At 43.4% G+C, this 27,535-nt stretch overlaps 1 protein-coding gene across 4 annotated transcripts in view; it reads left to right on the top strand.

The window, feature by feature from the left end:
- The window catches only part of plekhg5b (pleckstrin homology domain containing, family G (with RhoGef domain) member 5b), a 90,446-nt gene extending 63,143 nt beyond the window's left edge, over nucleotides 1-27,303 (top strand). For all 4 annotated transcript variants that reach the window (XM_017419267.3, XM_017419266.3, XM_017419268.3 and 1 more), the window contains 19 exons: nucleotides 1,225-1,366; nucleotides 3,059-3,158; nucleotides 3,368-3,425; nucleotides 3,638-3,729; nucleotides 3,817-3,953; nucleotides 4,874-5,040; nucleotides 18,323-18,514; nucleotides 19,674-19,844; nucleotides 20,830-20,925; nucleotides 21,137-21,337; nucleotides 21,435-21,545; nucleotides 21,665-21,814; nucleotides 22,901-23,038; nucleotides 23,143-23,262; nucleotides 23,352-23,484; nucleotides 23,738-23,853; nucleotides 23,973-24,127; nucleotides 24,987-25,961; nucleotides 26,055-27,303. In XM_017419267.3, coding sequence (XP_017274756.1) covers nucleotides 1,225-1,366; nucleotides 3,059-3,158; nucleotides 3,368-3,425; nucleotides 3,638-3,729; nucleotides 3,817-3,953; nucleotides 4,874-5,040; nucleotides 18,323-18,514; nucleotides 19,674-19,844; nucleotides 20,830-20,925; nucleotides 21,137-21,337; nucleotides 21,435-21,545; nucleotides 21,665-21,814; nucleotides 22,901-23,038; nucleotides 23,143-23,262; nucleotides 23,352-23,484; nucleotides 23,738-23,853; nucleotides 23,973-24,127; nucleotides 24,987-25,961; nucleotides 26,055-26,064 — 3,264 coding nt within the window. In that variant the 3' untranslated portion in view covers nucleotides 26,065-27,303. The remainder of the gene's footprint in view (nucleotides 1-1,224; nucleotides 1,367-3,058; nucleotides 3,159-3,367; nucleotides 3,426-3,637; nucleotides 3,730-3,816; nucleotides 3,954-4,873; nucleotides 5,041-18,322; nucleotides 18,515-19,673; nucleotides 19,845-20,829; nucleotides 20,926-21,136; nucleotides 21,338-21,434; nucleotides 21,546-21,664; nucleotides 21,815-22,900; nucleotides 23,039-23,142; nucleotides 23,263-23,351; nucleotides 23,485-23,737; nucleotides 23,854-23,972; nucleotides 24,128-24,986; nucleotides 25,962-26,054) is intronic.
- Nucleotides 27,304-27,535: the final 232 nt, after the last annotated feature.

The raw sequence follows: 27,535 nt of genomic DNA, 5'->3' as shown, positions 1-27,535 counted from the left end.
GCAGGAGCATCAGATGGCGTTGACAGAACACAGGCACCAATTAGGCTGGAAGATTAGTGGGGGGGCTTTGTACTTCTGAAAAGCTTCTAAACAGACTTTATTTTTCTTCTTCTTCCTTCCTGGTTCTGTTTTTATTTGGGATGCCTCACCCAAAGTTACTCTTACCTACCTTCATTCCTCCACCGTTCGGTCCTCCTCCAGCACCGCAAACTGTAGGCGTACAATCTTTGATTACGCCTGACTGTGTGTTAGTTAATAAAGCTGCTTGTCAATGAGGTGAGCGAGCCAACAAGGAGAGAAGCTGGATGCTGGCATCCTGAGTGCCTGCAGGCATGGATACGAGGCCAACTTGCAAAGTCTTCAACTTCCATCTGCGCCAATTAACAATAGAGGGACGACAGGAAATGTATTTGTTTGTATTTCTTGTGTGCACAGATAGATGATATGGCTGTGCTTGTTGCCCTGCTTTGGCAACATATTTTCTCTAAGACAGGCAGATATTTATAGTAGGTCTGGTGTCTCTTTAGTTGTTTACATTTGAACTAGACTCCCCACGTTACACTCCAATCTCTGCTATTCACTCACACACACACACACACACGCTGCTTCTCAGTGCTTCTACAGGGAAACAATGTCAGGAAGTACATTAGCAGGACCTCCATTGTATCTCCCCATACGTCCTTGCTTCCTGAGCTGGGTTGGGGTTCTGACTAGCTGGGACACGCAGCAGAGTCTTCTAGTGCTGAGGTGGGGGGCAGAGCTGAGTTGGATCCGTCTGGAAAGAGACAGACAGATCCTGTAAATCCCGCAGCCTTCTGCTGTCACAGCTCTGAGTGGTCCTGTGGACACGCAGCCTCCTATCAGGCCGATCTATGGTCAGATTTACAGCTTCGCTGTGAGGATGCAACTTTAAAGAACTTTCGAGCAGACTGATCCGAGACCAGCCTAATAGACAGTTTTAAGCCACATGTGAAGCCACAGAGGGGCACAGATGGTGGGAAGGTTGGAGTCCCTGAACCTCGGAGCTGCCTGTGGCGGCCTCTGTGGTCGTTTCATTGTGGCAGAAACAATAGTGAAGCAGGGAGTTGTTGGTTCTAAATGTGTGTGTGGCTGTGATGATCTTTTCCCTTCGACCCGGTCCTTTTTTAAGCTGCGCCTGTGCTGTAACGCAGACACTTTGTGCACACAGCAGTTATTTTAACCGGACTCTGTCTCTTTGTTTAGGTCTGTCATCATCCAGACTGCCAGGACCTGAACAGCAAAAACCCGCTTCATCTGTGTGAGCCATGTGACTCACGCTGCCATCCAGAGAGCGCAGGCAATATGCACTTTGATCGACACCCTCGATTCGACTTACAACCTCAAGGTAGACGATTTCTTTATTTGGTGCTCCCCTCTGGGGCGATGAAGTCACCCCCATTACCTCATTACAGAACTTCACTGTGTAAATATCACGCACTCAGGTTTTATTGTCTATATAAGGCAGGTGATGTGAACCATTTCACTGTTTTGTAGCTAAATGAAATGATTCTTCGTGTTTAAATAAATTGTGACTGTTGCTGATAAAGAATTGGGTTATTTAAATTAAGGTAGAATCAGTGCAGCAGCTGGATGTTTTCAGAGCACTTACTTGAATCCATGCTTACAGTATTGTTCCTGTTCTTAATCAAAAAAGTCTGACTCACGTGTGTCAAACTCAAGGCCTGCTGGCTAAATATGGCCCATGTTAACATTTTATTTGGTCCTCAAGAGAATATTTTAAATATAATAGATCTGGGCCACCAGTCTGTGACAGATTGAGTCTCTATCCCTTCTCAGTTTGCATCAAAAACTTCTTCATTAAGTATTTTATGTTCTAAAGTCCACATAAAATATCACTGGGAAAAGGTAATTTGGAATTCTACATGAATAGGTTGACATGTTACATCTAAAATCTAAAGTTAATTTGATTTTTTTTTTTTCAATAAATATTAACAGAGGCTGGCCTTTAGCTCGGACCAAGTCTTTTATTTTTGTCCCCCTTGTGTAACTGAGTTTGACACTCCTGGTCTAACTGATGGAGTATTTGCATTAAACTGTCAGTAAAGGCCTTCAGCAGGGACAACCTCGGCCATCTGTGACTCGCTGAACAGATGAGTGGGTGGCTTTCCAAGGAACTGGGCTTGTGTTAACTTGACATGCAGGGTGTTTTTTCAGAGCCCAGATGTTGAGTTACTTGAAGTTTCTTCGTTCAGTGGGGACAAATGCACGTCTGTTTCCAACAATCACCACAGTGAATTTCAGTTGTTTTTTTTTTTTGGGGGGGGGAACAAATGTTTTCCAAGGTTTGAATTTACCAGCTTCCTGGAGCTCTTTACAGTTTTTATTTTTAGATGTCAAGAAAATAGACCAATAAAACTGTTGCTAAATTACCTTCGCTGATCTAATGGACCCATTAACTGCAGGACTATTCTGTTGTTGAAAACTCAAAAGCTTTGAAGTTAGAAGAAGCACATTTATTTTTGTAAGGTTTTAGAAAGCCTCTTTGCTAAATAATTGCTTTGATTAAAGAAATGCATATCGGCCGCCACCTTTCATGCCAGAGTTTTAGACTCAAATGAGAAATGATGGAGTGGAAGCCATTTTGGTCAAACCTTTAAAAGTAACATTAGACACAAAGCCATGAGATATCCCAAAATGTCATCATCAGAGTATAAGAGTCCAAATTTTAGCTCAATATGTCAAATCGACTGAGTTATTACCCTCTTTAGTTTATGCTAATGCTGATTAGTTCTGGCAGCCATCTTGAACTGGATTGACTCCAAAAGTTAACCAGTTGTAGATGTAAATCCAGTGGTTCATTTTTCTAATTTTCATTCCCTATTTCATGAGATGTTTTGGTAAAAAACACACACACATACTCAGTCATGGGCAAAAACATTATGGCCCTCCTTCATTTTGAAAGCAGTATAGATGGAAAATGTTTTTCTTTTTTCAGTTAAACCTTGTTAAAGCTCAGTATTGAAGGTTGGGTCAGTTGTCCAACAGAGAGAGTGACTGCTGTTTTCTTAACCTTAAGCTTCCATCCTGGCTCGGAACGTGTCCACACGCTCCTGTCCCCCACGCACCAGCCCCCCCTCCGACATGGAGGAAGAGGAAGAGGGGAGCAACGACCGTGGGTCAGTAACCTCCCACTACATCCAGCCCGTGTTCAGTCATTCTGCCTCAGTCTTTTCACACCAAAGGACCATTTACAGCAATGAAAAGTGTGTTTTGCGCTTTAGGTCTCAGTGGTCACATTAAGTGGGGGTGGGGGGGTGGTTCTTATATACTGTATGAGGCTGTTTCAAAGAGCTGGTGTATGATGATGTTTGAAACTGTTTTACAGAGGGTTAAAAACGGTGGGGATGAAGTTGGGGAAGAAGAAGCCACGGAGACACACTGATGTAAGTAATCATGCAGAAGACGTACAACCTTACTTCCAGTTTTCTTTTCTTTGTGACAAAGTCCACCACGACATAACAATACTGTCTTCACCGTGGCTGTCTGTGGTCTGAGCCTGGCAGTGTAGAGAGAGGGAGCCCCCCTGTGGATGTGCTGAGTACACACTGCCGAGCAGCCCCGTCTGTGTAAACCAATCAGTGTGTCCTGTTTGCAGGACCCCAGCAAAGAGTGCTTCAGCCTGAAGTTTGACCTCAGCGTAGACATCAACACAGAAATTGTACCTGCAGTGAAAAAGAAAACACTGAGGTGAGAGGAGCGAAGACAGTGACCACAAAAATCCATGGTTTCCGGCACAGTAAACCGTGTATGAACACTTTATTTTCTTTGTAACAGAGAGGTGTTGGGTCCAGTGTTCGAGAGGAACGGCATTGAGTTGTCGCGGGTTGACTTGTTCCTCGATCAGTCCAACACACCGCTGTCCCTCAACTTCGAGGCCTACCGTTTTGGAGGACACTACCTCAAAGTTAAAGGTAAATACAGTCTCCTCACAAGATAAAAGGGGTGTCTCTCTGAGCTGCAAGTGTTGGAGACTAGTAAAAGCATGAATCTTTCATTGCAGTCCCACTGAACTCAGTGTTTGCAGCCAAGTGACGAATGAGCCGTGTGGCCGCATTTTGAGTGGCCAAATATTGAAAATTAAAGTCAGTGAAAGCACCTGGGATGACAGCAGACTTTGTCTCTGTCGTCCCTGAAGGGGTGGGTCCCCGCTAAGCAGAGCTTTATGTTGATTCTTCAATGACCTAAAGGTGTGACAAGCGCCTCAGACAGCTTAGTTATGGATTAAAGAAGATGGAGAAAAAAAACAAAAAGACTTTTTCTTTTTGCCATCTGATGGGGCGTCACCCAATCGTCCTATGGACGAACCGCCCATGGTAGGAAGACTGATTTCTTCTCACAGTTTCTGACTCAAATATAAAAGGAGTTACCCATTATCTTGTCATCGCAGTAATCAGACGTACAAAATACGTCACTGCGTCTGGATCTTTTTTTATGCCCCTCAGAATACTGTGGGAAAGTGTCTCTTTTCTGGAGATCAACTTGTACAGTTTTTAAATCAAAGGTTAATGAAAACCTGCCATAAAAGATCCAAAGTCGTAAAAAGATGCTATTTTTAAGACTCTCATCTCTAAACCACAGAGTTACACAGTCTGAAACAAAGTCACCATGGGGAAATGGTTCCAGCTGTTCAGTCCTAAAAAACATTTTATTTTTTCCTTTACAAAACTTTAAGAAACAAAAGGCTAAAATTATTTTTTCAAACATGCAGATATTTGTAGCTGTTTAATGCATTTTCTTCCAAATGTTTTTCATTGTTCTTAAATGATGATTTGTTTGTTCCGATTTCTCTTTGTGCAAAGATTAACCTTATGTTATTCAAATTGTTCTGTAGCTCGGCCAGGCGATGAGCTAAAGGTGGAGCAGGGTGTGAAGGACTTGCGGTCTCTCAGCCTGCCCAACATGAAGCCCTCGGGTGGTCAGAGCCCCTACATCCTGAGCCCAGCCGGGGAGAAGGTGGCGCATGAATCTCTGGGACGCCGGGACAGCATCGACCTGTTGGTGAGTGTTTGATCTGTTCACATGTGAAACTCTTCCCTCAGACTCATCAAACTGTAATTTATCACCTCTTTAAAACACAGACTGAACCAAAACACACACTCCCAAAAGGCTACACCTTTTTCCTTTTTTCCATCACTTCACTTTTTTTTCCTTCCTGTTCCACAAAGAATCAGGCTGGTTTCAGTATCTCACTATAATCCCGTCATGATCTCATTGTTTTCCATTACCGTTCGTCTCACTGCTGAATCCTGGGAATTAAATATTGGATTTATATTTAAATCCTGTGTGTGCTTTTGAGGGTTCCCTCATGTTTGAGCATGCCAGGCTGCTTGCTGCTGCCGCCTGATGTGTTTTTTTGTTTTGTTTTGTTTTTTAAGTCAGCTGTAATCTGGAATTTATTTGGGAACACTGGCTGCCATTTCCAGACTTCCTGCAGCAGCAGGAAGTGGCTGTTTTGCAAGCGATGAAAGATGCTGAAAGGCAAACGGAGGCCTGCTGTATCCTGATCTGCTCCGCCGCTCAGAAACAAGGCAGGAGGACATCAGGTTCAAGCTGAGGCATGTGAGGATACTGCAGACGGGGCTTACTTCGTTGGATTGTTCTGATTACAATTTAAATGTCAGGGAAATATTAAAAATAGCGTGAAATTTAGGAAAAAAGGTCCCTCTGACATGTTTAAGAAAATGGAGTTCTTTGTTTTTTTTGTGCTAGCTATCTCGTTTTTTGTTTTTTTTCTTCATTCAGCGCTTAGACTTACATGCTTATCAGACACTTACACTCTTATGAGCAGAGGCTAGCTTGTCAAAAAGTAGGGGGTATTAAGGTACGCCTAAGTCATGGTTTGATTTGGTACCACAAGAAAGAGAAACAAACACCAAATGGTACTTTTTTTTTTTTTTTTTTTTTTTTTTTTACAGGCAACTCTCTTAGAAGCAGAGACGACAAGAAAAAAACACCCTTGTTAGATGGGAGCGCCTAAGGTCATGTATAGAAATGTAGGATTTATCTACTGGTGAACTTACTTTATAATAAAAAGTCAGACTTTACTCCTAATCTTACTTTGCTCTTTAATCTTAAGCGTAAACAGTAACCCAAAGGCCATGCATTGGTAAACTTCTGCTTAGAAAAATATTACTAAACCAACGCCGAGGATCGTTTGCTTCAGTTAATTTGACCTAAACTTCATGCATCTCCCAATGGGAAACAAAATAAATAAATTGTGAAACAAACTTCTCAGCCAGCTGAGTTCTGGTGTGAGAAAATGAGGCTTGATATCAGGAATATTGAATAAATATACTAATGACTTGCCATAGTGGTCTTTTAAAGGTGTTGCTTATATGATGGAACTTCCTGCCATACCTGCACCTCTCTCCGTTGCAGCTGCCTGCGATCAGCGACACCGTAAAGCTTTTTCCTCCACACAGCTGATCTGAAACAAAGAGGCAAGTGTTTGCTTCTGCAGGTTTTTCTGAATCAGCCATGTTTTGTCTGTTGTAGAGCGTTTAGATAGTAACTTGACCTGCATTTCTGTCAGGGCTGTTAGCAAAATACAGTTAATAAAAAGGTGCGCCCGCCCTGGGTGCAGTGATCACCTGCGACTGACGCATTCATCATCAGTTCACTGAACCCGTCCAAAACGTCTGTACCGAACCGTCACAGCACAAATACACGCTCCGTTACTCACCTCTTAGTTCCACTGTTAGCTTCAGTCTCTAATGTAGCTCACCACCATCAGCGTGTGAATGGGTGAATGTAGTGTGAAGCGCGTTGGGGTCCTTGGTCTAAATAAAGTGCTGTACAAGTGCAGGCTATTTGCCATGAGTTGTGTGTATAAAAAAAATCAAAATAGAATTTAAAAATAATAATAATAATAATAATAACTGTGTTGCTGCTTTAACCCTTTCATGCATTAATTATGATAACTTCAGTCAGGATTTTTAACCAAAGTGGGGTTTTTTAGGGCACTAAAAAAAGAGTGGAAAAAATTGTTTGTAAAATATTTTTAATATTTTCAAATGAAACTTGGATTTGAGAAAGTTTTGTTTCACTTGCACTGGATGGCCAGCAGATGGCAGTGTATTTTATGATGCATTAGTGTCCACTTTAGGGGTCTATGCGTAGTTATAACATAAAAAAAACATACATATACAAGAAAATGGCTTTTAAATAGCTGTCCACTGCAGTAAACAGTATGCATGAAAAGATTATAACTATCTAGCATCAACAAGAATCTAATACAGGATTAGAGCAAATATCTTCAGTGATGAAGCGACCATGGTGTAGTTTTTCTCACTCTGCTGTCACATTTATTGAAATCTGCCCTGTAATTTGTCCTTTTACATACTTAAATCTAACCTGTTAAACTCCTGTCTGGATACTCAGACCCACTTACTTCCACGTGAATTAGATATTGGATTTACATGTAAACTGATGTCATTTGTGCTCCAGGGCAACAGGTGGCGGCTTGGTTAGAGCATTTTACCGCCATCTGGGGGCAGAGGTTCAATTATGAGGGTTAGTCATCAAGCCCAGACATAAACACCAGAGGTTGCTGAGGAAACTCAGGTTTTAGTCACCAAGTGTCTCATCCTTTGCTAAATGACTTCTTTAGTATTTTACTGTGTCCCATCAAAGAACTTGCAGAGTGATTGTTTTTCAGTAATTTCTGCCAAAGAATCACCTCTCATGCAACCGGGTGGAACTGAGCTGGCTCCAAACGTTCTCTGATCAAAATGTTCTTCAGATAACACTTAGCCTATGTATTATGGCTATATTCAAAGACGTTTCAGACACCAGGTTAAGTTTCAGTTTATATTTGCCAGGCTTTAAAGAATTTACTGTATTTGAAATTGCACTGTTCACAGTCTTTGTCAGCGTTCTGATTGGCTGCTGGGAACTCTGATGATCCGTGTTGATTATTTAGAGACAGGAAGTCTTGGCTAAGTCTTCTGAATGGTCAAAATTGCACTCCCGTCCTGCTGATTGTTCTCATCAAACACTGCTAACCCCACGGCGCCTTCACTGGCCCATGATTGCATTTGTTTAAAACCTCGCCATATCTGTGCTGCACCGGTTCAGCTTTGATACAAAACTAAAACAAGTCCCGCATTCAAACTTTTCTGTCGGCAATTTCAGGTAATAGAGACCAGTCATTTATATCTTGCTCCATTGCATTCATTAGACAGCTCTTTGGCTGCAGGTTAATCTGAGCTGCTGCAGTCACATAACCTTACAGGAGTCAGACATAAAAGAAATGCCCCCCCCCCCTTTACACACAGCAGAAGCTGTGATTCATCTGTTCAGGTGAAGTCGTTGACCTCCGGGGTCAGAGCTCGGGATGCTTTCGGTCCGTGTGCTCTCTGTTTGATGTCCGGTTCGGGCCAAAACAACATTTCATCAAAATAAGTGATGAACAAAACGTTGGTGTTTATGTCGCAGTAAATCGGGGCCACTCGGGCCACCAGTAATCTCGCGTTTTGTGCGTTTGCGAGAACAGAAACTGAGAGCGTTTTACGGTTGTCATAAAAAGATAGCTGGGCCATCTGGGACCGTGTGACAGTCAGGGAGCATTAAAGAGTACATTGATCCCTGCTCTCTGGCTCATAAAACACACATCCATCAGTTACCATGGAGCAGTGAACAAAACACCAAAGTGGCTCCTGCTTCGGTCTGTCACGCCACTCGAGTTAAATAAATAGCCACCATCTGGCAGGGTGGTGTGCGTACACCCCACAGCAGCATTATTTGATGCAGAGATACAAATCACACTGATTAGACTCACATTACAGACTGCAGTTGGAGGCTTGTGGTTTTCCCAGGAGTTGATCTGCCAACTAATGGATCCTCCATGTGTGAGTCGGAGCTCAGGCCTGCTATAACTCACTCTCCCCGACATCGAGGAAAACACACGCTTTGTTTTCCTTGGTAATACATTTCTGTTACCAGGTGTATGTTTAAAGAGCTCCTGAACTTCTGATTGTTGCATTCAGTAGATCTGTAAAACAATCAGTTTATGATTTAAGGATTAAAGGGACAATTTAGAAAAAGGTTCGGTAAATGAAAAATGAATACCTCTTGTAGATAACTTTTTAACTAACTCAGTTTGGAGAAACAGTTTAATTCTGACCAGGTTGTTGAGCTAATGGCTAATCCGAATGTAGCTGAAACCAAAGTGGATTGCTGCCATCTTAAAACAACTTCAATATAATAGTTTAAGCAAAAGCTATTATAAAATCCCTTACATTGCTGTCAGTTTTAGATTACTCAGGAGAAATATTATTTAACTCCTGACTGGAAGTATTACATCTAGCTGCTGCTGCTATTTACACTTGGATGAAGCACAGAACTCCATGTAAATAACCATGAATTGCAAAATTGATAGCAGTGTAAAAGTTTATAAAATAGCATTCACATTAACCATTACAGAAGTTGGGAGACTGAAGCTGCTTTCAGAATAAGTGATCTACCTTAGGCTTGGTTGCATTTGTACCATCCACACATACAGTAATATAAAGCTGGACCCACACGGGATCCCAGAAGCTGAAGCCAGAAGGGGAACACTTTCCACACAGGATGGTCCCAGTACATGATTTAAGTCCCTCCCCCTCCACATTAACTTATTAAAAAAATAAAAATAAAAATAAAAAATGGATTAACCTCAGATTTTTTTTCAGGTGTTGACTCTTGTTGATTCATGGAGTTCTTACTTTTCTGCTGTATGTTCAAATCTTTTTTTTTTTTAATACTTCTAGCTATAAGTAGTTATTTCATGCTTAAAAGAAAAGTCATGGGACACTTTGGTTGTGTGTAGGGGAGTAGGCACGACTTAAGACCCCACAGCCCTAGTGTGCAGAATCTGGTCCCAAAAATACAGCACAGCTTGTGTAATCCTGGTCCTGCTGGCTTCAGTTCCCTACAGCCAGAGAAAGTGGAGACACTTGGTCTATAATATATACAGTCTGTGGTTCAGACCAGCTATTAGCTCATCAGTTCTGTCAGGCCTGAACTCTTTCTCTTTACTATGGCTGTTCAAACAGTATTTACAACAATCAAATTATGATCATTTTTCCATAGAACTTCACATCAGAATGTTCTGGATGGCCTACAAACTATTTGTCAATGATACCAGCAGAGCGGCACGGTGGAACAGTGGTTAGCCCTGTTGCCTCACAGCAGGAAGGCTGCAGGTTCACCTCCTAGCCTTTCTGTGTGGAGTTTGCAAAGTGAGTAAAGAAAATGAATGGATAGATGGCTGGAGGATACAAGCAAATCTTTAATTCCAGCCTAATTAAATGTGTGATTTGCTGAATTTTACTGTCTTTACATGACTGTAAACATTTGAGAAAAATTGTTACAATGAAGCGTAAGTTTGTTTTTGTTACCTTTGAAAAATACTCAGCATATTGCGCAATGTTGAGCAGGCAACAGTTGCCTTTACAAAAAGAAACAGAGCTTTGCCTGGAGGTGGGGTGAGTTTGCTCCGTAACACGCAAGTATTTGATGTGGCTTTGTGACAACAAAGGACTCTGTGCTGCTGGAGGGAACGAAAAAGTTTATTTTAAGAGCCTGCGGGGCTACAAGCACGTGATGGAATAAAGAGCCCACAACTTTCAGAAGGTGACACATAGAAGAGAGTGGGGTGGCTTCTTAGTAAAAACGGTTTCTTACATGATTCATGTAGCAGAATGCAGCTCATACAGTTGTCTCAGTGGGTTTCTGTTTCTCTGGAGGGCAGAAGACGGAGGTGGGAACTTTTGTTTTTTTATTTCCTCCCAATGGTGGATGAGATTGAATGTTTCCTGATAATACGGGTTGGTGCTGTGGTGGTGTTCCAGTCAGATTGTCCCCTCCAGCAGCCAGCTCTTCACTCACTGTCTGACCCCTCTGATGGCTCACTGTATAGACAGTTGTCCTGTTAACGCAGAGTCAAGTAACAGCAGCTGAATCAGCATCTGTCATCCTGGGCTTTATTGCTGTGTCTGATCTGGAGGGCTTCACTGAAACAGGAAGGCTTCTTTACTACACTGGGGGTAGTGGGACAGTAGAAAGTAGGTGCTTGAGTTTATAGGCATCAGTGAGAAACATGAGTTTTATTTCCTGTGTCATGTAGTTCACTTTTCTCTACAAAGTTGACTGTTTTTCACATCAAGTCTCTGATAACGATCATTGCTTGCCTTTAAATAGTAAATTCTAATTTTATAATATTGTTGCCAAAGCGTCATAGTTCTCAGCTTTGTTTGCGTCATTGTTTAAAATGGAAGTCGTGTCTTTCCGCTCACTGAATCCAGTTTGTTCAGTAAGCGTGTGGGTGTAAAGAATTTGTTGACGCATGTTTGTTAGTTTGCTGTCTTATGAGACTAATAATGAGACAAAACAAGACTGCCTCGGGCCAACCATGCGTTCCTGGCTGATTCTGTCACAGGACGACTGCTCTACATACGAGTTTTCACACCTGAGATTAAAATGCCTCTGAAGCAATCCGATCTCAGTTCCTCTACATGCAAATAAAGGCATAGCCACGTCACGCAGTGAGCTGTCAGCTGAACGCCAACAATACATGAAATGGACTGTAAAATAACAAACACGGTTAGTCACCTGCGCTAAAAATACAAACAAATTAGTAGGTTCCCCTTCACCTTTCTGCATGTTTAGAGGAAACAAACAGACACTGGGCAGTTTGGGAAAGTTGTGTGTACAACAGTGAACTTGGAGCAGAGAAAGAAAAGGTTGGATCTGAGGAGCTCAGAAAGAAGATTATAAGTATCCAAGTTAAAGGTAAAAGCTTCAAGACCATCCCTAAGCAGGTTTATGTTCCTCTGACCACAGCTGCCAACATGTACCTCCACCAAGGAGGTTATGTTTTCGGTAGTGTCTGTTGGATTGTTTGTTTGTTAGTAAGATTACTTAAAAACTAATGAACAGATTTTGATGAAATTTTCAGGAAAAGCTGGGTTGTCACTATAAACAATTGGTTAAATTTTGGTAACAATCTGCATTACAATTTGGATTGGACAATTTCTTTTAATGATGCTATTGCGCTCCAAGTGCTTCTGGTAATAAATAATATCAGGTTCATGTATCCAACCTCCCAGGACCTGGAGGCAAGAGGAAATGCAACCCCAGGTTGATCAGACTGATGGTGCGGATGGTAAAAAGAGCCAAAACTGTTCAAGTCAAACTCTAAAATCAAAGAACATCACTTTCTTATCGCGCCATCCGTCACATTTTGAATCATAGTAGGCTTCATGGAAAACGCTATTGGCAGAGAAAAAGACAGAGTGGCGTGTTGACAAGTCCTAAACTTTCTGGGAGAAGTTTTTATATACTGAGACGAAACCAGAGCGTTTTGGCTCCAGTTAGCATTTATTTATTTATTTTTTAATTTTTAAATTATGGAGTACCAACAAATTTCTCTAGATCTTTAATAATTTGACATGAACACTACTGAGTCATCTGTGTTGCACGTTTGTGAAGGAAGGATAGGTGTTAGTGCTGGGTCTGAACAGGGTCATACTCTCCTAAAACCAAATAATTTAATGAACTTTGAGGAGATTGTTGGATTTAAAAAAAAATCCTCTTCAAGTGGTTCTCAAACTTTTTTAAAATGAGTACCACCTCAGAAAATACTACGCTCTTCAAGTATAACCTGTTGTGACAGACATGAAGAAAGTAATACTAAAAAAACAATTATATAAGCTTATGAGCCATAATCCCATCCCCAATTCAAAGGTCTCGGCTCTTCTTTTACCCCACAACAACTGAATCCAAACCTTGAAATTCCTTGAATCATTTTGCTCGTTTTAGTTACAGCAGGTCTTATAAAGACTTCCCTGGTGCTGAGTAGGCACTAGCACATCAGTGTCTATTTTTTCCAATGGTTCTCCAAATGTTCTTCATTGTAGTTTCTGCTTGTAGCCAAGATCAAAATGAATTGACTCGAACTGCTCATCTTTTTGGCCTTCTTTGCTCTTTAGTTTTACATCACAGTTCAGCTTCTGATGGTTAAAAAAAAAACCTTTTAAACAGTTAATATCATATTGTTTTCTGAGTACCACTAAGTACCACAGTGGTACTTGTACCACAATCTAAGAACCATAGCTGTACAACAATCTGAACAGTGTTAAGTTTGTGTTTTTCTTTACTGTGAACGTAACATAACTATCAGAACGCTGTTAGTCGTTTTACTGCAGTGGACTTTTTATGACTAAAAATCCGTAGACTTTGCACTGACACAGACTTCTGTGAAGTCACAAATCAGTTTATGCTCTTTTACTTAGAAATCACGTCTGTAGGTTACTTTATTAAGCTTATCAAGAGTTACGTAAATAATTTCTCAAAAGTGCATACCTGTTTTAGTCCAGGTGACTGAATGTGTTTGCGGTTTTACACAAACCTCACTTGATGTCTGTTGCTTTGTTGACAGCTCACTGTGTGCCATGGATATGTCTTTATTTGCATGTAGAGTAACTGAGATCCGATTGCTTCAGAGGCATTCTGATCCCAGGTGTGAACACTCGTATTTAGCTCGCTTGTAACATAATCAGCCCGAGCCGACACGTGTCGGTGCCAGGTCTGAGCCGGGCCTGAGCCAGGCCTGAGCCTCTCCATGTGGCGTAGGAGGAGCTGAAGACTCAGATGTGTGCGAGCTGGAAAGACGAAGACTTTCCCTTGAAGGTGGAGATCACTGCAGGCAAACACACCTTTTTATAATTATTGTTTGTGTGACCGTTGACCTGCAGCACACCTTATCTGCAGCTTCAGCTCGACATTCACCAGGAAAATCAGCCATGCTTCACTGTGCTCTCCACTTCTGTCCGGACTTAACCTTTCTAGAAAAATGGTTTTCTCCTGACTCCTGGACTTTGTTTTCTACGTCTTTTGACTCCTGAGATATAGTTTAAATCTTAAGTTTAGTGGGGGTTTTTCCCCGCTCCTGTTTTCCTGTGGAAAATGGTGCGTTTTGGTCGTTTGACGTCCTGGCACAGCTGGGACCTGCTGCAAGTGGACTCTGAAATTCCCGAGTCACCGACTGCTGACAGTATTCAGCCTACACGTCAGGTGAGACACTTATGAACACATTCTGTGGAACGGACTCAGGGATCCTTTTCTTGCCGTTTCTAAGGGAATGCTATTGAAGTGATTGTCACAAGTAGATGCCTGTCGCACATGATGATAAATGGGAAATATCTTAATCTAAAGGAAATTTCTCCTGACATGTTTGTCATCAAATAACTTTAGTGACAAAAAAATTAAAATTTGGTCACAATAAAAACAACAACAACTAAACAAGAGCTCAAAATATTTGTAGTCAAGAGTTTATTGCCAGCAGCTGCAAAATGAAAAGCAGGTGATAATGTTTTTGCCCGTGTTTGTGTCTGTCTGTTAGTAACATATCTCATGAACCACCGGATGAATTTTAATAAAATTTGCAGAAAGCAATCATTAGGCGTACATCTACAACTGATTAACCTTTGGATTCAACTCAGTTCAAGATGGTTGCCACAGCCTGCTGAGCTCAAAGAACACAAAAAAGGCAATAATTCAGTCAATTTTACAGATATTGTCCTCACATTTGATGTGGTAGCAGCTGAGATGCCTTAATTTGTTTTGTTTGTGCTGCTCTTGTGCTTGTCATCAGGCCTGCAGCATGAACTGACCGCTGGTGTTTCCTATGGTTTCTGTTTCCTGGTTTTGTGTGTGTGTGTGTGTGTGCGCGCGCTTTGTGTGGGTTACGTGTTCAAGCTTTCAGGAAGGTCAGTGTCCTGCTGATTTCCCGTCGTTAATCAACCCGCCTGATCAAGGGGAGTTGTTATCAGTTAACTACCATAAAGGCGGGGTGAGGGAGATTGGTGCAACTATCTTTGTCAGCACTTGTTTTTTTTTTAAGGATCCAGTCTTTTTTAATGGTTTTCCTTTTTCCAGGCCAAGGTTAATGGCACAAGCCACAGAGGATAAGATCCGTCTGTGAGCCCTGTTTGATGTCATTAACTCGACCGAAGTTGTCCTAAACGAGTCGAGCTACTTTAAAACCGAGAAAGCTGAGGAAGTCGCTGCCCTCTGCTCTGACAGGTTTACACAGAGGGCACAACGGAGACCTTGTGAACATAATAAGTTGGGTAAACATAAATACAGAGGCTTATTGTTGGCTGTCGGAGTTTTAGGCTGAAGAGTTATTACCAGCTTACTGAACAGACGAAACGTCTTTAAAGAGTTAATGACTTCAGTCTTCATGGTTCTGACTAACAACTGTTCGTTCTCTACTGATGGTGTACTTTTAATCTACAGTCTTGAACTCTGGAAGGGTTTCAGACTTCTCGGTCGCTACAGGAGGAGGCGTGTGCTTTCTTGAGCTTATCTATTGTGCTTAAGCAGCCTAATAATGTGCTGAAACAAGTCAACAATGGAGGTTTCCCGTTTGGCCAATAATGTGGAAATTTTTTTCCTTGTTTTTGCCGTCCAGCCTGGCATTGTTCAAAGACTTCGAAGCAAAACACGACCTGCACAAAACAAAGGCTTCGAGAGGATGTGATGGGGGAAAAACGATACATTCAGTCTGGGCTTCTCGGGGGTTTTATTTAGCCGATTTGTTGTGACGAAAACTAAACTTGAAAAACTGGAAACGTCCTGGTTTTACAAGTAGTGAGCTGCTTGTTTACAAGTTGAAAGTGATACGCCGAGCATTTCTTATCCTCACAAGCACCGGCGTGCCTGTTTTGAACCAGGGAGCTCCCTGTGAGCCGTCACGCCGACTCCACCTCCAGACATTCACATCACCCTCCTCCCGCACCTCCCCTTTCCTGGCCAGCACAATGAGGCAGGATCCTCCTGGTTGCTATGACTTCAGGCCAGTGTCTGGATGAAATGCGAGCAAACCAGGCGTCCCAGAGAGCGGGACTCACAGCTGACTGTTTGAACGACAGAGCAGAGGAAGACGAGAGCAAGGCAGGCCGGGTCAGCTGGAACAGGTTGTTTAGGGCTAAACGAAGCGTTTGTAGGGAAACAGAACAAACGAAACAGAGCTACAGCGATCTGAAGCGAGCGAGGTGAGGACAACGTGGATGCGTGTCTCGCCAGTGGAAGAGGCGAGAAGTTGAGTGAGAGCAGCAGCTGGCTTGAGGGATGGGCTGCGGTCCATGAATCCATCTGAAGGATTAGGATGGTTTTTGTTACGTTTGACATGCCTCTGGCTTCAATGGTGAGCACTGTTCCACGGTGGGAAACTGCTGATGGCTTTTTGTCCTCCTCTGGTCGTAATTACAACTTCCTGGCTTTTATATCCAACTGGGAAAAACTTTTTTTTGTGATATTCAATCTGCTGAATAACTTTCTTACACGTAAACTTTGCCTGATTCCATATTAAGGCTTCTTCTTTGCTGAGTTTCACTTTGCCCAAACATTTCCTGTCTGGTTGTGTGAAATCAACACTTCCTAACACCTGTGTCCTTCGCCAGTTGTTAAAAAAAAAAGCCCTCATTGGCTTAAGTTTTATTTCCTTTTCTCTAAAACAACTAAACCATCTGTCTTTTACTCCAGTTTCTGCTCGAATACTCACATTAAGTTAAGTCAGTTGAGTCAGCTGGCTCTTTGGGTAATAGCCTCTTAAAGATAAAAGGACTAGAAGCTGCTTCATATTTTGGAGGACCCCACACACACACACACACACACACGCAGATTTATTTGCCAGAATACAAGTGAGAGAGCCATTTGTCCAGCTTTTACTTTAGTTAAGTGCTTCCATAATGGTCTGGCTAATGATCCAAAGGCTGTGTAATGAAAAAATTCTTCGTACATTTGATTTAGTCAAACAAACTATTCAGTGTTATGAGTATGTGTCATAAAAGTGTTTTGTTTTAATTTTCTGCTTGTTTGTGCATTTTGCTCCACTGATCACTCTGCAGAGTCAGGCTTTTATAGTTTCAGTACTCAGAGGATGAAGGTTAGACGTTTTGTGTCTGTCAAAATAACGGGAATGTCTTAGCTGCGATACCTCCATATCAGCTGAAACAGATATTTTTATTGTCTGTCAAAGATGCTTTATTGTCTACGTCAACTGTGGCAGAATTTCTCCTTACGACACGCTCATGTACATCTCTTAACATACACAAAAAAACCCCAACATAAAACATACTGAATTGTCACAATTAATTTGCCGTCATTAGACTGTGTCTGTTTGGTTTAGTTTCCAAACATTACTGCAGATTGTACAAAGGATTTCTGGGAAACATTTTTTCCGGGTCACTGGGACTCTACAGCGCCTGTTTGATAGAAGCTTCTGAAAAACGTTGGGTAGTGGATGTGAGGGGTCCTCGGTGAGCAGGGCGGCTTTCTTGATCACTGAGCTGCTGTAGAAGTCTGACAGGGGTGCACTGAGGTAAACCAGTTCTTAATTATTGAGGTCAGGGTTCTCCTGCTGACATGAAAGGTCTGTCATTTCCTCAGCAGGTAGAAATGTTGTTGGGCCTTCTTGTAAACTGAGAGAAATACAGGTATGTGTCTGTTCCGTGGTACTTAAACGAGTCCACCTGCTCCACCTGTTGGCCCTGGAAAGTTTCTGAAAGCAACATACACCCATGTGTGGGTATGAGTAAACAAATATTTTGACTATGGTGTTTGTGTGTAGTGAAGCATCGTATGATCGGGTCAGGAATTTTGTCCGTTTTAACAATGGTGTCAGTATCCAGGAATGTGAAATTTCCCTGTCATCGTGTTTGATGAAGTGGGGGTCCGCGGCTGAGCTCACAGAAAACTACCCCCCCCCCCCACACACACACACACACACACACACACACACACACAAAAAAAAAACAGATTCCTCAGCGCTGACACTCCAACGACAAAAACAACTGCTTCCTCAGATACCCTGTTTGTTTGCTTTGCTGCGGCCTGTAAAGTGGGCAGATTGCAGGAGCGCGGCTGCGCGGCCGGGTCTGCCGACAGGGGAACAATGGACCCGAACAATAGGCAGACTCGGGTCGTGTGTTCTTATAAAACAACCTGCTGCCTGCTCCTTGTGATGTCATGAGCATTCAGTGCGAGGAAGTGGCGGTCCTTCCCCCTCCTGTTTGGGGATAGCTTTAACGAGCGTGTTGATGTCATCTCTCACTCTAAAATTCCCCTCTGATTTCCTGCTTATCCTGTCTTTGTATATTCTTCTTATTCCGCTAGTGTCTGACAGGAATTGCTTGCATTTCCAAACAAAATGAGCTGTTGTGCTCTTTCATTTTCTCTTTTCTTGCTTATCTCGATCAGCGTTTCAGTTTCATCTGTTCTCTGTGCCTGTCAGGGTCAGGCGCGGCGGAGGAAGAACATGACCGAGTTCCTGGGGGAGCCCAACATTCCCACGCCGGACTCTCTGGGACAGCTGGGTGGCTCTCTGCCCGGCGTCGGGGCCGGACCCGACAGCTGGAAGAACCGCGCCGCCAGCCGCTTCAGCGTCCTGTTCAGCTCCAACGCCGGAGCAGGGACCTGCGTCAAGGTAACAGTGAGGGTGTGAATGCTGTTTCAAACAAAGCACTGTGCTTTTTCTTCTGTAGGGAGCAGATTTGCTGCCCAGATGTGTCTCGCATACAAAAAAAAGGCATTGAAAAGCAAAAAAACCCCAAAAAACCAGAAGCTGGCAGCAGTGGGAGGAGGTCAGGAGGCCATATCTCGCCAGCCCGGGTGAAATCATTTCCCTTCAGTCTCTGCACTTATTGGCCTCTGTACTTTCCTCCCAGCCGTTATGGAAATGAGCACGTGGAGGGGAAGCCTGTGCTCACTGATTCCTATCCAGAATTTTCTTATTAAAGTCAGGTTTATGGAAAAAAAAGTCTTACAGACTTCCCACCCCCTAATTTGCTAAAAAAAAAAATTAAAAATCTGAATTTCTGAAAACAAATTGCTCAAACCTTTCACTTCGCTTTTTTATCTAATTAAAAGATGGAACCCTAAATTCATGAACTAAAGCAGTTAAAAAAGTTTAGGATGTCAGATCTCACCAGTAGCTGTTTTTGTCCTCATCAATAATTTAATTTTGCTTCAAGTGAAGGTCGGACACATGCCACACATCTCTCCTCTTCCTTCGTCCTGCAGGGTAGCAGATGTCATACACAGGCACTTCCTGTCAGTCGTGTGTCAACTCCAGGCTCATCTCTATTCAGCCAGTTTCTCTTTTAACCCCCTCAGGACCAAAAACCTGGAGCTCTGTTTGCCTGCAGGGTTGTACTGCTGTCAGTCACTCTGAGATAAAGTCTGAAAAATAAGCTCAGATCGAATCATGTTCCTCTTAAATCTCAAGCTATTAGTGAACAGAAGTTCCTGAGAGGGTTTCATTTCTGTCCACTGCCCTCACCCCCCACTCCGCCCTCCCTGTCTTCTATTGTTAGCCGGTCTCAATGCACAGAGCTCATTTTCATAACCATGTAAAGCCCACTAGCTTGAATAGTGGCTACAGTTGGATTTAAATACAGATGCACCATTAGGGACGGCGTCAGTGTGTTCAGCTCATCTTTTCTTGCATTTTTAACGTAACCATAAGCAGCCAAACTGAAACAAATGCCTGATTCCGCAGCTCATCGTGTTCTTGTGCTGTAAAATCAAACTGGACCTGGTTTGGAAGCCGTTTTTTTTTTTTTTTTTTTTAGGTCTCGCTGCAGGAGGTGGATCGTCTGGAGCAGCTTCAGAGCAAACTGCACACCTACTCCTTGTTCGGGCTCCCCAAAGTGCCTCAGCTGCTCTCCTTCCACCAGGACTCCTGGGAGGAGGAGGAGGAGGAGGCCAACCTGGTCATGGAGGACAGCTGGCAGTCGTTGCTGGACGACTCGGAGGTAAGGCGCCAACAGGAGCGAAGCCCTCGCCGACAAACATTTTTCATTATGCAAGCACGCCGATATCTTTTCCCTCCGTCACACTTTCAGTTCTTGCCAGTATTCCCGTAATAAAGCCTTTTACAGTCAGGCTGTTGTGCAGGGCTGTAAATTCCTGTGAAAATGATAACCACCATCACAGACTGTCACAGGCTTTCACCTGTTAATGTGTAATTGACTAATCAGCTCATCTGCCAGCTGCTGGTTTTCCCCTTTTTAACGAACATTCACTGCTGAAGGCTGCGAACATAAAACTGATTCCTGCCAGAAACTTCCCAACATAGTCAACTCGCCCTGTTGCTGATTAGTGTCACAGAAAACTGCAGAACACTTGCAGAAAGTTGTTTCTTTAATTTACAACTAAAGTGAGAATTAAAGCACATTAAGAGATTTTGTATTGTGCATTTTTCCAAAGTTACATGAAAAATACCACAGAGCTGCAGCAGAGCCCCCCCCCCTCCTCATTCTGGGTGTGCCTCCTTTGAGATTAATGATACAGCAATCTGCTACCTTGAAAACATAAATTTGGGCATAAATTACACCTGATAACTGGTAAAGGTCAATATAAGAAAGCAAACAGTTCTTATCTTGAGCACTCACAGCTGAGTTTCTTCTCAAATCCTAACATTTCTACAGTTTGGTCCAGGTAGTTGATGATGATACTCTCTCTGTGGTTTTGGGTAAAATCTCAGTTTTTAACAATTATTTCTGTCCGTTTCTCGGATCCAATCAGGAAATGACATTTTCTTTAAGCAACAGTTGTTACAAATCATGACATAATGAGCAATAAAAGAGATTTCTGCCAGTAAAATAAATCATTGTCTTCTCAAAATGCAGTCAGTGCTCGGAAGACTTTACCTGGAAACGGTGTCCTGTGACAACAAACAGGAAGTGGTCACTTACAGTATGTCATACTTATCAGTATCACCTGTGTGTGTCGACGCAGACGCTGCCAAAGCGCCAGTTCCACCAGCAGGAGGCCATATGGGAGCTGCTGCACACGGAGGCCACCTACATAAAGAAACTAAGAGTCATCACTGATGTAAGAACAAAGAAAGATCATTTACTGCAACACGACGTTGCGTCTGTTCTATATTCTGACAGATAAGAAACTGAATGAACTTCTTGTTTAAAAAAAACAACAACAAATAGAAAATTAATTATTCGCGTTAATCTCTAGTTTTAAACTTTGTGCCACCTCAAACTATTTCTTTATTTATTTTCAGTCTGAAACGTTTGGTCTCTCTCTCCAGCTGTTCCTGTGTGGCCTGCTGAACCTGCAGGAGAGCGGCCTGCTGACAGAGGTGGAGCCCACCAAGCTGTTCAGTAACATCCAGGAGATTGTCCGCCTGCACACGTCCCTGTGGAACCAGATCATGGTCCCCGTCCTGGAGCAGGCCAGGGAGGCCCGGGCCCTGCTGGACCCCACACACCTCCACGACGGCTTCAGGACGGTCAGCATGCATCAGCTGTGTACACGGGCAGCATAAGATTTTTTCCATTTGTGGTTGAAGTGATAGAACTGATGTAGGTGTCTGTTTGTGTGCTCAGTTTGGCTCCAGGTTCCAGCCCTACATCCGTTACTGCATGGAGGAGGAGGGCTGCATGGAGTACATGCGGACGCTTCTCAGGGACAACGAGCTCTTCAGGACGTACGTGACGGTGAGTGTTCTCCCCGCTCTCGCCATAAAACCGACTCTGGATTCTTTCGGCTTGCCCTGTCCTGACCCGCTCGTCCTTTTGCTCCGCTTCACTTCCTGTCTTTGTTTGACTCCGTCCAGTGGGCAGAGACCCATAAGCAGTGCAACCGTCTGAAGCTGGCTGACATGTTGGCGAAGCCTCATCAGAGGCTGACCAAATATCCTCTCCTGCTGAAGAGCATTCTGAAGAAGACCGATGAGCAGACAGCCCGCGACACCATTAACAGCATGGTGAGGATGTCCAGAATCAGACCTCGAGACTTTTCTATATACAAAATAAATACAAGGAATAAACTCAATACAAGTGACTGAAAAACCAACGAAGCACTAGAAATGAGCTTAAATTCAATGATAAATCAAAGGTTTATCATTCCTAGAGAGACCAAAAGTTGCCTGCCATCTTTCATATCAGAGTTTTAAACTAAGATCATCTTGTTTTGAGAAATGACAAAGTTGTAGCCATTTTGAAAATAAGGTTATGCTCCCTCTCATGCGAAATCGCAATATCTTTGATGATCTGTTAGCATTTGGAGTATCTGTTGTGAATGATTGTTAAAAACTACCACAGTAGATTTTAGATAGGAACTTCTGGTCTGAAAAATTCACTGTGGTATATCTATTTTTGTCTTTGCTAAAGTTGATTAGCTGTGGTGGAAATCGTCAATTTGGTTGGCTCTAAAAGTTAATCAGCTGTAGCTGGACATCCACTGATTGTTTCCTGAAGGTTTCATTAAAATCTCACCACTGGTTCAGAAGATATTTTGCTAACAGACAGCATTGACCGCAGCTCTGCAACACGATCTGTTCAGAGTACAAATAGGGCGTCAGTCTCAGCTGCTACCACACCAAATTATGTGGCACTTTGGTGCAGCTGTGTTGCATGTAAAGTGTTCTACGACCAAATAATGACAGAGAAGTAATAACAAATTTCAGAAGATGGAGAGCAGTGAAAACAGTAAAATAATTCCACAAAGTAAATAAATAAAAATGCACAGATAACCAAGTAGAAGTAAGTCCTAAACAGCACGTTAAAGTTCTTTAAAGTCTGAGCAGCTCTTATATGGAGGTAAATTATTCCGTAAAACAGGAGCAGCAGCTGCAAAAGCACCATCAGCTCCACTTTGAAGTTTAGATCTCGGAACATCTAAAAGTGTCTGGTTATTTCAATTCAGTGTTCCAAAAAAATAATGGTGCTTTAAAAGATCCTGGGGATAAGATCGAGCCAGACCATTAAGAGCTTTAAAAACTAACAATAAAATCCTAAAATCAGTCCTGTAGCAGACAGCAGAACTGACAGGAGCGCTTTGCCTCCTAAAGGTGGTCACAGTGGAGGACTTCATCAACAGCGTGGACTTCCAGATGCGACAGCGCCAGGAGCAGCAGAAGCTGGCCACCATCTCCGCCCGCGTGGACTCCTACGAGGCCGTGGAGGGCAGCAGCGAGGAGGTAGAGAAGGCAAGTAACGATTTATGAAGCCCCGGCGCTTTCAAATATGCGCCTTCGTGGGAGATCAGGCTTCACGCTTTTTGTTTTTCTTTTCTTCGTCGTCTCCTGTTCAGATCCTCAAAGAGTACAACCACTTCGACCTTATGGCTCCCATGAGAGGAACGTCGCCGGAGGAGACCCGGCAGCTGCATCTGGAGGGAGCACTGAGGATGAAAGAGGGCAAAGACAGCAGGGTAAGACCGAGTCACACGACTGCTTATAGACGCACCGTGAGTCCCTTCACTTTTGAAGTTACACCTGGTTTCTGACTCTTGCCCCACAGATGGAGGTCTACTGTTTCCTGTTCACTGACCTGCTGCTAATTACCAAACCGGTGAAACGGGTAGAAAAGGTTAAAATTATCCGTCAGCCTCTCCTCATCCACAACGTCGTCTGTAAAGAACTCAAAGATCCCGGTGAGCCCTCTTGTGTTGATTTTATTGTTTTGCTTTGGACAAAATGCAATATTTAGAAACCAAACGCCCTGTTTTGTCTGGAAATATGAATCAGAGGAAAGCAGGAAATCCCTCAAAGATACAAAAGCAAATATTCTGCCACACAGACAAAAAAAAAAGCTCAGCATTAAAAAAAAACAAAAATTTTGTACTGGAAAAGATGACTTTTTGCCTTCATAAAACCAACATTTTGCACTTTTTTCTGTTCCTTCAGGCTCATTTATCCTCATCTACCTCAATGAGTTCAAGAGTGCAGTAGCAGCCTACACTTTTCAAGCCAACAGCGCCACCCAGGGGCGAAGCTGGGTAGACGCAATCTGCAACGTTCAGGTTGGAGATGCGTTTTTTTTTTTTTTTTGCTTTCAGCTGTCCAGCTCAGACATTTTCAGGTTTTGACATTGCGGTTGTTTAGTTTTGTGTCGTAATGTCGGTGCGTCACTCGCCTCCAGAATCAGCTGCAGAGGCTTCGCACCCAGGAGGTCCTCCGACAGCAGGACATTCAGAAGAGATGCACGGACGAGGAGGAGGAGGAAGAGGAGGACGAGAGCAGCAACTCCACCGCAAGTTCTCCGATCCTGCAGCACAAGAACAAGCAGAACTCCAGGTACTACAGGGCTCCTTTCAGCTTTTAGAAATCACAGATTCACAGAAATAAGAACTTAACCTAAAAACCTGAGATTATAAAAGTTTAATTATAGTTTATAGTTACTACATCTGTGCTTAATTTTAAGGGATTATGTATAAAGATGCAATAAATGAAGAATCTGGGCTTTTAATTTGGTAAACACAACCTCTAATCAACAACAAAATGTGATGTGTGTCAATTTTTATGTAACACAAATTTAGCTAAAATGCTAAATCAAATTAAAAACTCATTTTTACCTGTACAGCTTTCATGGGATTCAAGAGATTAAATAGGAGCCATGTGCTGCTGATCGAACGTGGTAATTAACTAATCAGCAGAATGTGTGATCACCTCTATAAAAATCAGACGTATACGGCATACAGGTGTGTTAACACAATGCCAAGGTGGTAAGACATCAGCATTAGCCTTCGAGAAGCAACTGTTATTTAATAATAGACTGAATAGTTTAACTTTCCATGATAAGACTTCTGGAACAGGTTGCAACACATTCTGAGATAATCAAACCGTATGTCAGCACAAACACCTCACACTATCAGGCACGGTGGTGGAGGGGAGGGGGGGGGGACTTTGCACTGGACACGCTGCAGTCACCGAGTCTACTGTGAACTCCTCTGTATGCTACAGTATTTCAGACTGAAATGGCTGAAACTTAGCCCAGATTAGGACGGGTGTTTCAGAAGAATCCACATTTCTTTACAGTGTGAGGCTGAAACGGCAGCTCCTGTTGTTGTGAAGTTTTCTTAGTAAAGTTCAGATCTGAACAAGATGAAATCTGCCTTAAAGAAACTGCTAAATATCAACCAAATCTCTTTTTCAGCCAATCAGACGGTTCCACAGAGACCCTGTCAGTGATGGACGTTGACGAGCCGGTTGAGCACCAGCTCCCTGCCTCCAACTCGACCTCCCACCTCGAAGAAAGCTCCTCCGACAAGGACTCCGATCCGGACGGGTCTCTGCTGTCTGAAAGGTCCACTCACAGGGACAGCTCGAGTCTGTTCTCTGAGCACAGCCCGGAGGGGGGGCCCGACAGCGAGGAGCTGGAGCCCCAGTTCCGCTCCCTCTCCATGGACAGCGCCTACGGTACCCTCTCCCCTGAATCCCTCCAGCGAGAGCTGCGGCTACAGCCCGTCCAGAGTGAGGGAGAGGAGACAGAGGAAGGAGGAGTTCAGGAGCTGGAGCTGGGCGAGGCAGAAGCAGAGGAGGTGGAAGAACACGAGGAGGAAGAAGAGAAAGAGAATGGGTCCCAGATCTCTGTAGTCCAGATATCTAAGCCCCGCCGGCGGACTCCTGTTCAGTCCAAACTCCAGCACCTGCAGAGGTTATCATCTTTCACCTTGTCCCGCTCCGAGGACAACCTCCTGCAGCGCTTCCACGGCGATAACCCCAACTCCTGCATGCACTCCCTCAGCTCCGGCTCCCAGGAATCACACGGCGAGGATTTGGACACGTCCTCGCTGGCGCACAGCCAGAGCCTGTCAGAGCTGCGCCGAAACAGCCTCAACGTCTCCGAGGACTGTTTGAGCGCGAGCAGGCTCTCGGACAAACTCCGAGCCAGCCTGAGCAGGGCGGAGGCCATGCACATCCACAGGGCCCCTGGCAGGCTGTGTGAGGAGACGCAGCTGGTTCCATCCAGCCGCTCGGATAGGAACTGCCAGTCGAAGACGGGCAGTGACTCAGGAGAACTGTCACGCAAAAAGAGGAAAACTCCACCTCAGCAGCACAAGAAGCTGACTCTGGCTCAGCTGTACAGGATACGCACCACCCTGGTCCTCAACTCCACACTGACGGCATCGTAAGTCACCGCTGTCAGAACATCACTCTGTGCTTTACCCCTCAGTCATGGGAACATCTTTATTAATGTTGTTTTGTTGTCGTTTTTTTCCAGGGAGGTATAACTACGCTTCCAAAGGCCGAGCAGCAACAATTCAGACATAAAACACTCGTTTTATGTGGACGGACTGAGTTTCTCTAGATTCTACAGATGCACTCTTTTTCTCACACTGCCCTCTCCCTTCCTGTTGTTTTGGACAGAGTTGGGTCATTTCTTCTTTTTTTTTTTTTTTTCCCCCCCCTTACACTTAGACATCGACGTTTCCGTTTTGTTTTTCTGGCCATTGATTTCCGAGTTTCTCAAACGAAAGGGAGAGGCAGTCAACTGCTTGCACTTTGCAACAGAAGTAGCATTACGGGGGGGGTTGGAGAGAGAAGACATCCAGGCAGAGGTCTGACAACTTCACCCCTGCACTCCACACGAGTCGAAGAGATGGACACCAAAAAGGAGAAAAAGAAAAAAGAAAGAAAGCAGACCTCCTGACACTTGTACTACTCCTGGTTTGCTTCAACAAAAAGAAATAATTGCACAGTTATCTTTAAGTAGCAAAATCACTTAAGAGTGAATTTACAGCCACACAGTGATTTTTTTTTTTTGTGTGTGTGTGTGTGTGAGCGAGTGTGTGTTTGAACGGCACGTGGCGTCTTTTTTTTCGACTGAACCAAAACTGATCTCCACATCCTGCGAACTCGCTAACCCACCCAAAGATGGGAGAGACACGCGTAGCCCCGCGGAAAACAAAAAAACAAAGTGGTCCAAACGTCACATTTCTGCTTCTGAAACAGCAGACTCCTTTACTGATCCGAGGTTTTTGAATGGCATGCCGAACTTACGACGACAACTTCAGCACTATGCAGGAAAAGGCCTGTGGGACGACAGGAAGTCACGCTTGCTCGCGTCTCTTTCTGACGGGAACGTTTGGAGCTTGAAGGTAAAGTTTGGAGTGGATCTTCCTCTGAGTGACTCTGCAGAGCTTTAGCTAAATGCCTTTCTCCTGGAGATTAAAAAAAAGGCTGTTTAGATCAGTAATTACTCACCTTACTCCAAACATTACCCAAACCAAATAGGTTAACTCTGTTTACTTTTAGTTTTTTTTTTTGTTTTTTGTGTTTGTGTAATATTTATTACGCCTGCTATGTTTTATATATAAGATTGTTTATATTGTTTGCGTTCATCATTTGTAAATGTGTTTTTTCTGTTTTTGTCGTGTCGAGCATTAATGTTCTATGAACCAAAATCATGTCTCCTCCTTCAGGAATGTCTTTAAAGTGTCTTTCGAAATAATAAAACGACCGAAACCCTTCAGAGTCCCTGCGTGAGTGGTGTAATCTGATTACTGGAGCCAGCTTTAAAAACAACCCGGTGCTGCGGTCTGGTGTTTTTAGTTCCACACAGGCAGCAGGAAGCGCAACAACATAGAGGTGAAGGCTTTTAAACATGAATGGCAATTTCTTCATTTTCTTTCTTTTCGAGGGAGTCAAACTTATGTCAGTTCACCGAGCAGAGAAGAAAGAAGGATTCTAATATTTAAGCAG

Source organism: Kryptolebias marmoratus, linkage group LG8, assembly GCF_001649575.2.
Source record: "Kryptolebias marmoratus isolate JLee-2015 linkage group LG8, ASM164957v2, whole genome shotgun sequence".
In the NCBI taxonomy this organism is placed as follows: Eukaryota; Metazoa; Chordata; class Actinopteri; order Cyprinodontiformes; family Rivulidae; genus Kryptolebias; species Kryptolebias marmoratus.
The sequence above is the reverse complement of the archived record's forward strand: the minus strand, read 5'-3'. Positions and strand labels throughout refer to the sequence as shown.